Genomic DNA, 12930 nt, shown 5'->3' on the forward strand with positions numbered 1-12930 from the left:
AGGTCCAGTGTGTGTCCCCCCATGTGAGTAGAGCCATAAATTAACTGGGTCAGGTCCATAGCCGTCATGGAAGCCATGAATTCCCGAGCCACCTCAGATGTCTCGCCAACTGATGACAGGTTAAAATCCCCCATGACCATAAGCCTGGCGGTGTCAACAGCCACCGCGGCTATAACATCAAGCAGCTCAGGCAGGGCTGCTGCCACATGGCAGGGAGCCAGGTACGTGACTAGCAAGCTCAACTGCACCCTATGACCCCACTTCACAAGAAGGGACTCACATCCAGCCGTCTGAGGAACAGTGGCCTCCCTTGGTCCAAGACCTTCGTTAATAACAACCGCCACCCCTCCGCCCCTCCCCTGAGACCTTGGCTGATGGAAAGCACGGAAACCTGGTGGGCACATATCAACAAGGGGGGCTCCCCCTTCCTGGCCCAACCAGGTCTCCGTAATACCCGCCAGGTCCGCACCCCCCTCCTGAATAAGATCACAAATGAGGGGGGCTTTATTTACCACGGACCTGGCGTTGCACAGCATCAGCCGAAGGCCTGGGGCCTGAGGTTCCGTACAACCTGGGGAACGAGAAGAGCTTTGAGGGTCGGAGCGCGCCACTGCTTGTAAACAGCGAGGACGCACTCCCGTAGGATGATGTGGCCCCCTGCTCCCGCCATATCTGCCCCTCCCACCTACAGTATCGATGTTATGGGCATCTGTATCATAAGATCTAATCATCTCCTTGACCCCAGAGTTGTACCATTATATTTCAGTATTACGAAACACATTGCCTCATGCAATTTGTGTTAATTTGAATGATTTGTGCATTGTTGAGTAATGCCTGGATAATTACAACTCATTCACCCAGCATTAGAAAAAAATTCTTCTGGGAAGTCTTAGAATCCAAAATTCCTTGCATATTCTAGGAAGGGAAAGAATTCTGTCATGAGAAGCAACCCAAAATTTACCTCTTATGTCTATATAAATAAATATTTCTATATATACTAGCTATTATCAGTAAGATCTCTATTCATGTGACAGCGCCTTGAGTTCAACAAAGTGTTAGATCAAGTGGTACAATGTTTTTCAAAGAATCTGATTTACCAGAGAAATTCGAATTGGAGAGACCTTAAAGTGCTGATATTGTAGGATTGATTCCAAGCTGAAAAAGGTAGGCTGAAACTGGTTTGGATTTTCAGGGAAAACTCCTTCCTACAAAACACACCTCAAACTGCAATAAACATTTTACAACCTTAATCCAGAATGCAGCGGCTGCCCACGGAATTTTCACATGCCTCTCATCTGCATGTAGTCAGGTTGCTGGTGGGGCAGGCTAATGTCTAAAAGTTACATTATATTCCTGGTTGCAGTGCTTCCTAAACCTTTTCCTTCATTACCCAGAACCGTTTATCAAAAAGTTCTTACCGTATTGAAATACCCCTATTGTGACTGAGTAATGGTTCATGTGTTCTTACCCAACCGGGGGTGGGGAAAACACTTTTATTCAATTTTGAATAATTTACCCAGGTTTGGAAAACGCTGATCTATTGCTTTCGCTGATAACTCTCATTCCCTTCAAGGAGGAAGAAAGAAAAAACTAAAATGGGGGGAGGGAAATGAAAAAAATAAAAGTTTTACAAAACAGCTGTAATGGAGAAATGGCTACGTAGGCATCTCAAGCTCTGGACTTGAAACGCTGGGAATGGTAGACTTGCTCATGCAATTATGAACAAACTCCTCCCGCTGCCGTCTTAGAACAAGATGAGACGTTTTCAATAGATCGTTAAATGAAAGAGAGCATATTTCAGCGCGCAGCGTTCGGCTAGGACGGTCGCCTTCGGCCGCTAAGGGCGGCAGCATCCCCCTTTCACGTGAGGAGGGCGCGCGAGAGCGACAGAAACCGCCGCCGCCTTCTACACTGCAACTCCACGGACGTGGGCGTGAGCGAGGAAGCATCTTCCGTTTTCCGGTCGCGCGCAGCCGCAAAGGCGGGTTGACTCTCGCGCAGGATGCCAGAGCGGGTCGTCGCCCGGCCGAGGGTTTAAGCCGCGGCGTGGAAGAGCTTGTCCCGTCGCCGCTGCCTGGCCGGAGGAAAGAGGCTCCGGCGCCGGTGCAGAATTCGGTGCCGCTAGTCCCCCGCCGCGATACCGGCTGCCCCGGGGGCCGTGTCGTGCCGGGCAGAAGGGCATGAGGCGGAATCGGTCCCTGGGCCAGCTGGGCAGGCGGTGGCGGTGATTGAATGAGTCTGTTCCCCTCCCACCGCCACCTCCGCGCCGCTCTGGGCCTCCCTGAAGCCACGGTTCCCAGCCAGTGTCTTCATCCGCTGCCGCCCGCGCCGCCTCTGCTGGCTCCGGATGAGCGCGGCCGGGCCGGATCGATCCCAGGCCTCGGGGATTTGGGGGTCTGCCGGCCTGGCGGAAGCCGCTGTGATGCCGGCTTCCCCGAGAGGCTCCGGGCTGCCTTGGTGAGGACGGGTAGCCGCTCCCGGGTGTGAGGCAGCAGTGTCTTCTTCCCTGCTGCTGCCGCCGCCGCCGCCGCCGCCGCCCCTCCCGCCTTCGCGGCGCGATGACGACCCCGGCTCTGCTGCCTCTTTCTGGGCGCCGGATCCCGCCTCGCAACCTGGGTCCGTCGTCCTCCTTCCCTCATCACAGGGCTACCTTGAGACTGTCCGAGAAGTTCATCCTGCTGCTGATTCTCAGTGCCTTCATCACGCTGTGTTTTGGGGCGTTCTTCTTTTTGCCGGACTCCTCGAAACACAAACGGTTCGACTTGGGCTTGGAAGACGTCTTGATCCCTCACGTGGATACCAGCGACGGTGGGAAAAACCCGGGTGGCTTCTTGATCCACGGGCAGGGCCACGACCAGCACAGACACAGGTAACCCTGTCGCCTCCAGTTTGTGGGATGCCATATATTTCTGGGAAGTACAGCGCCTGTATGTATTGAAATGCAGTGTTTTCCTGAAGAATTATGCAGTGGTGGGATTCAAGTAATTTAACAACTGGTTCTCTTCCCTAATGATTTCTTCCAACAACCAGTTTGCCAAACTGCTCAGAAACTTAACAACCGGTTCTCCCAAAGTGGTGCGAACTGGCTGAATCCCACCACTGGAATTATGGTATGCTGATAGGTTTCTGTCTTGGCCAGAAGGGTTGCCTAGGGTTGTCCAGAAGAAGCATCCCTCTATGTCTTGTCATAGACTTGATGTTTGAAATATTGCAGTTTTATCCCATTTTCTCTAGCAGTGACTCTTCTCTTTCAAGGTAAGTTACAAATGTGGCATTCTACAAACTGAACACTGCCATCCAAGGACTGCAATACAGGAAAAATCCACAAAAGAGAAAACAAATGCCTTTTTTCTGGAACATGTCTGAGAGTCCAGGAGTATAAAGACTTTAGATAGTGGTACAGTAGTCTGTTGTCTTTGCTAATTTGACATGTGGTGATAGTATAGTGTTATATCTGGAATGTAGTCAGGTTTTTGAACAAAGAGCTGAGTCAGTTCTAAAATAAGTAATAAAGATATCAACAGATGTGCTGGCAGTATGTAAATAAACCTGCCTTTCATATAAATTCAAAACCATAAGCAGGCTTGTAACATATTAAGAATCTTAGCAAATGGAATCAGGAAGTTTGTAAATGCCCAAAGTTTTTAAATGCAAAAGGATGAAAAACTGATAAAAACCAACAAGCAATATTATCAATGAGATAATAAACTCTGAGCTTAGATTGTTTATATATACTTTACCACTTTGTCTTTTTAAAGATGTATGAAATAGTAAAAACAATTAATCTCAAGGAAAAAAAGTAAGATATCAGACCTAATTGGGATATTATTAAATTTATATAGTTCAGTTACTTATTTAATACAAATTATAACAAAATTTGAAAAGGATCACACTCAGTTTTATTCGACATTAGAGTCTGATGACTTTACATTAGAGGCTGACTTTACAAATCTAACTTTAGATACAGTAATAGAGTATTATTATATATTAAGTATTACATGTAAAGCACCTGAACTCTCAAAAAATGAATGTATTTTTTGGGATTTGGGCTGACAGAAAATGATTGGCCCAAAGTGAGCTTCTGAAGCTGAGAATGAATTTGAATCTGGCCCAAGCCCAACACATTTATAGTTATCATTGACTCTATTGAAACCTTAATACTAAAAGAACTGGTGGAGACTCTCAACAAGAGAGATGATGGGCAGTAATTCTCTTTCTCTGCCTTTTCTCCACTTATTCTGCTCTGAAAAGATGAGGAATAGTTTAAAATGTAGGAATAGAAATAATTTGGAAATGTAAATGACCATCAAACCCTTTCTCCCAATTCCAATGTCAGAGATTTGGGGAGACAACAGTTGGATGCAGCCCTAGTTTCTAAAGATTTGAATAAAGAGGCATACTATTTTTTTAATCTAATAGTTATGTTTGCAGGAAAAACATGTTTGTAGAGTTTTCTTGTCTGCAATACTTTACTGGTTCACTTCATTGAACAAAAAAAAAGTGGAAGTTTGTGTGAGCATATTTAAGGATTTTGATGATAATAGTAAAATCTAATACAAAATAAATTGAAAAGAATAGGGAGGAGTAAAAAATGCAAGGAAAAAGTAAGAAAAAAGTAAGAACATAATTAAGAAATATATAAAGAAGTTATTTCCAACCTTCATCACAACAAATTTAGTAACTTTTCCTCTAAAGTCACAAACATTTATTTCTTCATCTCGTACCTCATCTCTTATCTATAAAACAAATCCAGGTGTCAGCCTTCCCAGGCAGACCAGATTAATATTATTTTATTGTAAAGCTGCATATATTAACAGAATCTTGCAAATTTGCAAATACAAATCTCCTGCTGTCTCTTTTACATTCGAGAAGTTAGGGAGGATTCCTTCCCACTCTCTCTAGCCAGTTGTGGGCTATGCCTTCTCCTATTTGATTGTTCCTTAGGCAGCATTTCTTCCAAGGCTTTCCTATGTACCATTACATTAGGTCACTCTTTTGGTTTGTCATTTGTGTTGCCCTTTTAAATTTTAAAACTGGAGTCAGTTAGTTCCTTTTGTAGATCAAGCGTAGATCCTTTTCTAAGTCAGTCTCCTGGCCTGTCAGTTGTAAATCCACTTTTGGCACCATCTCTACATTGTCAGATATACTATGTTCTTCAATAACATCTTTTGGATATAATCTGTCCATAGAAACAAACATTATTACTGACATTGTTGGTATTGTAGTTACTATGTTCGGATTCCGTTCTTCAAAAGACCCCTTCAGTATTTTTATTGTGACAATGTTTTGTTCCATCTTTCTCTATCTAAAATCTTTGTCCCCTCTAGTGTCCACTTTTTGAAATCATTAAATTATGTTTCTTATAAAAAAAACCAAAACAGGATCCATTTCTCATGAGAAGTTGGTTGCATTTTATAATTAATTCCAAAATTAATTCCAAAATCTGGACCCTTAGTCCATTTATGATTTTCTAAGATCAAAATCTTGTGGTTTTTTGCTATTTATTTCAGATTCTTTAAATTCTGAAGCTTATGATTACAATTTTCTTTCATTTCATTCAGCACTGAAGACAGACTTGCTTCAATTTTAAAATAATCATTCCAAAGTTTTCTAACGGCTTACAAGTAGTTAATGGTAATGGTAAAAGTGACTAGAAAATGAGGTTTACACTTTTAAAAGTCTCTTATTTACTCTTCTTTGTGTATGTTTCTGATTACCTTCCAAGGGGATAATATAATCTTACAAAAAAATTAAAACTGCTATCTGAAGTAGGAACCTCAGTTGAAAAGGTGACTTATCTAGCATATACAGTATAAGATTTCTCACTACACCTTTTGCCTTCATGTTTAAACTGGTCATTTGGAGAATATGAAAGACACTTTTCTCTAGTTAAGTTGAATCGATATCAAGCTCTTTTCTCCACATTTAATTTTAAGGATGCTCCACTTAATGGCATAGATAAGATAGGCAGTATTATATTAAAATTTAAAAGCCTCTCTGGGTTTAGGCAATATGTTTTAATTACTTGCCAGAGCAGAATAAATCTGCTGCTTTAATTACCTTTGCAGTCTGATTTGTTGAAACCTGAAACTGTGACGTTGTTTTCTCATTCTGTTTTTTTCTTCAATCTGATAACCATGTTCAGATATATTAGGAAATTATGGTTAATAAATTAAAAATATCTTTACTTGCTAAACCTAAGAAAGTTGCAAAATATTCTCTTGAATCCAGAGTACTGGCACAAAATGTATGTATATTTCAGCTTAATAAACCAAGATACATTATGTCTAAGTTGATTCCTTTAGAATGTCTATAGTTACAGTACTTTTTGATGAATGAGTAAATTATAATGAGCTCATGTGCCACCCACTGAAGATAGATGAGTATGAACCTGCATTTTAGTTAATGGAGATTGTATACTTCCAAGCTTAACTTGATTGCCCTCTGAGGATAAAAGCAATATTTGGCTTGCAGAAAAGTAACATTCCTTCCTATTCATAATATTAAATTGATGTACCTAAGTTCTAGAGGTTTGTATTGTTTTACAAGAAAATTTACATGAAATAATGTAAAGAGTAGTATATGCTGTACTAAAACTGTGTGCCCTTTGAAAACTATTGGACAATACTTCTGATCCCATGCAAATGCAGGCACCATTCTGCTATTCATTAAAGCAGATTAATTTTTTTCAGGATTCTGTTAGAATCTGAAAAAAAGGCAATGCTGTTTTAAGAATAGCATTATCTATAATGACTGAATTACTTAATGTATTATACTCTTTCAACCCCAAAGTGGGGTTACAGTGTTTTAATGTAGATAGATATTACAGTCATTGACAAACTAACATAAAAACAGCAAAGCACATGGGATAAATGGTAGAGCAATAAGGTAGTACGACTTTGGCGTCAGCTGATTAATCTTTGCCAAATTTTACAAATTATAAGGTAAATTGAGAGAAGGATGTATTTCTGTGGGAAAATAAGTAATTAATCCAAATGCCCTGATAATTTTGTTACTACAGAGTTTACATTTAGGGCAGCACATGTACTAAAAGTGGAATGATACTTTATTGAATAGCAGAGAGGATCCGCTTGTGCTCTCTTAAAATTTGAAGCACATCTGAATCATATTTTAAATGAACACAGCTCTACTATATTTTATAGTAATTGATAGCATCAGAGATACTTTATAGATTCTAGAAGTAAAAGAAAACACATCCTTCCTCAGCTTACAGTATTTGTAGATAGACTGGCTTGGTTGTCCTTAGTTATCTAGTTTGTACCAAAATTGCTTTTGATGGTGCACTAACTGCTAAGAACACAGGTGTCTTGCTTTTTTCATCCTTATAGAAAAGATTTTTGCAGTGGTGTTTATTTAAACAAAGAGTGCAGTGGCTATAGTGTTGTTTTCATTTTCAGAAAGGAGAAATAAATGGAATCTAAACTACTGTCAGGTTGGTAACAGAACAATAAAAGTTGCAAAGGGTATAGCTTAATCTAGTTCAGTGTTAACTGCCTATTTATTGAAAATAATTATCTGCTATTAAGCTAGTCTTAAGATGGCTTTTTGCATTAAAAATAATACAGGTAGCCTTTTGACTTATGATTGGAATTGGGACTGGAATTTCTGTTGCTGAGCAATGAAGTTGTAAACTGAGACATTCCAAGACTGTATCACTTGGCAGTGGCACTTTTGGTTGCTGTTCTCTAGTCTGAATGACATCTCAGTGTCCTTATTGCAGATGTGTGTCAAATGGCTGAGTGTGTCAATGATTCATTCACTCTTAGCATACATCTTATATGCATCCATGTAGGGGAGGTGGTTGATGATAGTTCCATGCTTGAACTAGTCTCTATATCCAGTCCTCGTGATTATCTGATTGAGTGGGAGTCATACCTATGCAGAATAGTAGAAAGGACAATACATCGCCTTGGTATATGCCACACTTGATGGTCACTTGTGTGAATTGTCTTGAGTTGATTTCCAGTGTTGACTTCCACAGTCCCAAAAAGTTCTTGATGAAGTTCTTTGTATAGTGCTAGACTTTCACAGATCCATGAATTGTAGGCTTTCCTGTAGTCAGTCCAGGCTAGGCTCACATTAGTCTGTCTAAATTTAGTTTTGGGCAACTGCTCTGTCTATGAGTAACTGGTGTTTTGAGCTTCTGCTGTTGTTTCCAATGTCTTTCTGAGCTGTACTCATGTACTGGCCTATGTGCTCCTTTAGCTTGGTGGCTATAATTCCTGATGGACTTTTCATGTTTTTGGAAGGAAAGGTAGTTGTTTGGAAGGAAAGGTAGTTGAAAGCTGGTAGTTGGAAGATGCTATCTCCTTGTTTTTCATCATCAGCACTATCCTTTCTTGTGTTAGCCAGTCTGGGTGGGAGCATGCTGCTAGCTGCTGGTTTATCTGTGCTGCTAGGCTTTTGTATACTATTAATGAGTTTCTTAGCCAGTACGTATAGATCATGTCCGGGCCAGGTACTATCCAGCTCTTTACATTCTTGATCCACTGTTAGATGTCTGCTACTATGATGATGACTGGTTCCTGTTCTGAGAAATTCGACCAGTTGAGTAACTTCTCTCTGAATAACTTTGATCTTAGCCTCCAACTCATTTTCCATTTGGGATATGCACTGCTGTTCCTCTTGATATGTAGCAAAACATCTCCAGTATTATAGTGGCTGTAATGTATACCACTAGTTCATTGGTTTGAGTTGTAGTAGGGATTGTTGTGTGGGCTCTATTAGTATCTTCTAGCTTACTGTCTGATAGTGTTTCTCCACTAAATGTTGGTAATTGGTCTCAAGAGTGTAGCTAGTTTATTTATGATTTTATGTCTCATAGCAGTTATTGTGTTCTGTAATGGAGGGTGTGGCAGTGATATTCCAGCTTCAGATGTTGGCTGAACATCCAATTTTTCTTCCGGTTTTTCTGGAGTCGTAAGATGTAATGTGTAGTTGATCTATCTCAAGTGTAATAGCAGCTTTCTCTTCACTATGGATGCAGGTCTTCTGTTTATCCATAGCTCTGCTGTTGTAGTAGCATTCTATCAATTCCAGGTTTTCTTGTACTATCTTATTTGGTTTGTTCCAGTAGCCACTTATTGTTAAATTGTCCTGCTTCTCCAACTTCTGGCATAGATCTTGTTTTAATCCAAGCGATGTCTGAACCAGCATGGCTCTTTTAGTTCATGTTACTCACATATTTGAGTTAGGCAGATGAAGCATTAGGTGATCTTTGCCCAAAAGACCTTTACCTACAGGTAAAATAGGTACCAACTGGGATTCAAAACCCAGTCTCCTACGTCAAAGGGCAATGCTCTCACCACTGTACCAATATACCATATTTTTTGCACTATAAGACGCACTGCCCTCCCCCCCAAAAGTGGATGGAAATGTCTGCATGTCTTATAGAGAGAACATTGCGGCGGAGCGGGAGGGGGGTTGGTGCGGCAGCGGTGTTAGCCACCACTGCCTGTCACCAGTGTCACCGCTGCTGCTGCTCACCGCCACTGGAGAATGTTGGAGCCTTCACTGGCGAGCAGCTGATCTGCTGTTGAATCAGCCTCCCAGAATACTGCCAATCAGCTGGTCTAGGTGGCGGGGATCTCCGCTGCCAATAGCTGCTGAACGGCGACAATAGGCGGTGATACCCTATCAGAGTAGCTGATAGGCGGTTTTCCGGGAGGCCGAAACAACCGCCAATCAGCTGCTTGACAGCAAAGACTCCAGTGTTTCATGGTGGCGGTGGCAGCTCAGCTCAGTTGACCGGTGGTGGGCGCAATGGAACAGAGCCTTGATGAGCCATGTGCTGGGGCTGTGATAATGTGCGGAAGCTGACCAGGCTGTTTGCTGTTCGCTGCAAGGATGCTAGCCAGATGAATACTGGATGGATGCTGGGAGGCAGAGGCAGAGGCAGATTTTTTCTTCTTCTTTCCTCCTCTAAAGCTAATGTGCGTCTTATGGTCTGGTGCATCTTATCCTGCAAAAAATACGGTACATATATGTATCTGAAGGTTTTGTGCCAAAATTGACTAATATTGGAACGCTTCTTAATTCCCTCTACCTTGTCTAAAGCCAAAGTTCCAGTTGAAGAAAAGAACCCCCAAAATATAATGCTGCCACCACCATGCTTAACTTGGCTATGGTGTACTTTTGGTGATGCACAGTGTTGTTTTGTGACAAACATACTTTTTGGAATTATGGCTAAAAAACTAAACTTTAGTCTCATCAGATCATAACATGTTTTACCACATACTTTTGTCAGACTTGATGTAGGCTTTTGCAGAATATAGCTGGGCTTGGAGGTTATCTTTTGTAAGAAAAGACTTCTGTCTTGCCTACCTATCCCACAGCCCAGACATATGAAGAATACAGGAGATCATTGTCAATGTAGTATACAATCAGTACTTATCAAAACTTCCTACACTACTTTGAATTTTCTGTAGACCTCTTGGCAGCCTTTTGGACCAGTTTTCTTCTTGTTTTTTTCATTAATTTTGGAGGGACCTCCAGTTCTTGATAATGCCACTGTTGTGCCATATTTTCTCCATTTGTTGATGACTGTCTTCACAGTTCCATAGTATGTCCGTTGCCTTGGAAAAAAATGTGGTACCCTTCTCCAGACTGATACCCTCTAATAGTGAGATCCCTTTGTAAGCTCTTCGCAGGCCAGAGCAACTGAATAAATCTCCAAGGTCCCTTCCAACTCTTGTAATTCTCATTCTCTCTTTCTCTTTCTCTCTCGGGTGTTTGAGGGCTATTATAAAATTAATTTTCTTGAATACTTTGAACATGTATTTGAACATAAGAAACTCTTAAAGGTATCACTCACAGTATTGTTTCAAAAGACTTTCTTGTACCAAAAGCTTGTTTATCATATTTGATGGTAAACAAGTAGATGTAATTTGATTTAAATCTATATTTAAGTAGGTTCAAAGGTATATTTAGAAATTATTTTATAGAATATTTGCAAATATTTCAAAAAATAAAAATGTAGGAGTAATGTATTTCCTTTTGATTTAACCTTTTCATTAGAGCTAGCTTATCTTTATGAAACTGTCTTTTTAGAAATGGAAATTTTTCACTAAAAATATAAAAGGTAAAAGCTTATTCAAGTTGAGCTGAACTAATGATTACAAGAATACATAAATGCAGTTTTCTTGGCAACAGTATAAATACGGTTGGTTATTACCTTTTCCAAGATAGTTTTGATTTCTCAGTCTAATATAAGGGTCTGGAATCATCTGGTGTCAATCATAAAAGACTAAGAAGTAGATACTGTATTGATCCCAAGCTACTTTTATTAGAATAGCTATAGTAACAGAATCTTGCAAGTCTGAATGTGCTTCACTTCCTCTTTTATTCCATGTGAATTGGATGGTGGTCATGCTGTTAAAATCATTTGAATAAACAGCTTTTTTGGCCTAAGCCTCAAACTGAGATACTACACAGGTCTTGATTTCACGTTCGGAAGATGTTGCTGCCTGGATGGGACAAAATAGCAAGATGGAGCTGTTTTCAGAAAGCTTCCCTGTGGCTCTGGTTGTAACTCTGAATGGAATTATATGTTCCCTGAAGGAACAGTTCCATTAACTTGGAGTTTCTCCTGGACAAATAACTACTGCTGGTTGCCAGGTAGAGACTGTGGCAAGTTGCAGCTCTATTTGGAACAGAAAGCTTTGGCAAAAATTGTTTACCCTTATTACCTACCGTATTTTTCGGAGTATAAGACGCACCTTTCCCCCCCCAAAAAAGAGGGTGAAAATCTGGGTGTGTCTTATACTCCAAATGTAGCTCCGCCCAGCTTCTCAAACGGAGGTTTCAGAGGCTGAAAAAAGCATCAGAAGTGAAGCTTCAAAAAAGAAGCCCCCAAACAAGTTTCAGAAAAGAAGCCCCCAAACAGAGCTTCAGAAAAAAAGCCCTCAAACAGAGCTTCAGAGGCTTTTTTTCTAAAGCTCTGTTTTGGAGGCTTTCAGAGGCAGGAAAAAAAGTTTTTTCTGAAACAGAGTTTCAGAAGTTTCAGAGGCAGGAAAAAAAAAAGCAAAAAAAAAAAAAAAAAAAGAAAGGCACAGAACTCACAACCAAGGAACCTGTTGCTAAAATTCATCTCTGGGAACAGCTGATTGGGGGTATTCCAGGAGATGCTGATCTACCTGCCAATCAGCTTTTTTCTTATTTTCCTCCCAAAAAACTAAGGTGCATCTTATACTGTACTCTGATGTCTTATACTCCGAAAAATACGGTAATTCTGCAATAGTACACTGCATGTTTCATGAGGCTTCCTTGGAAGACCACTCAGCAATTATAATTGGTACAAAATATTGCAATTTGTAAGTGAAAGTTGATGTAGAAATAGACCCCTGTGTTGCACATGCTTTGTTGGTTATGAGTACTTTTCAAGAGTAGCTCAAAGTGCTGGGTTTAACATATAAGCTTGGCTCATAGATATTTTGCTGTCTTTATATAGAATTAACCTATCTTGTACATGCTTTCCATGTTGCTGGTCTTGTACTTCTGAGACAATTAAAAAACAGGGTTTATAGGAACTGGTTTTTAGCTAGTTTCTATTTTATTTAAAAATCATTTCACTGAAATCAAATTAGTAAAAGTAAGGTGAAAAGTGAGCATCCCCGAAGAGCATTTGTAGGGCAAAGAATTGGCCCTGTTTGGCATTATCATCATATTGTATGGGATTTATATTCTGCTTTTATTGAAGTTAACTGTCAGAGGTCAGTGTAGATTGCAATGGTACACTGAATACATAAATAAACATTGGGATTTTGCAGTGAAAATTTTTTCATCTTAATGTTGTTAGTTGTGAAGTCATGTCCGACCCATTGAGACCCCAAGGACAACGTTCCTCCAGGCCTTCCTGTCCTCTACCTTCCTCTGGAGTCCATTTAAGTTCACGCCTACTACTTCAGTGAC

General features: G+C 40.5%; 1 protein-coding gene across 1 annotated transcript in view; it reads left to right on the forward strand.

The window, feature by feature from the left end:
- Positions 1-1722: 1722 nt before the first annotated feature.
- Positions 1723-12930, forward strand: part of MAN1A2 (mannosidase alpha class 1A member 2) — a 61798-nt gene continuing 50590 nt past the window's right edge. The window contains exon 1 of the mRNA XM_034411022.3: positions 1723-2869. Within this exon, the coding sequence (XP_034266913.1) occupies positions 2559-2869 (311 nt within the window). The 5' untranslated portion in view covers positions 1723-2558. The remainder of the gene's footprint in view (positions 2870-12930) is intronic.

The sequence above is a fragment of the Pantherophis guttatus genome, chromosome 2, assembly GCF_059756535.1.
Source record: "Pantherophis guttatus breed Tessera chromosome 2, ASM5975653v1, whole genome shotgun sequence".
In the NCBI taxonomy this organism is placed as follows: domain Eukaryota; kingdom Metazoa; phylum Chordata; class Lepidosauria; order Squamata; family Colubridae; genus Pantherophis; species Pantherophis guttatus.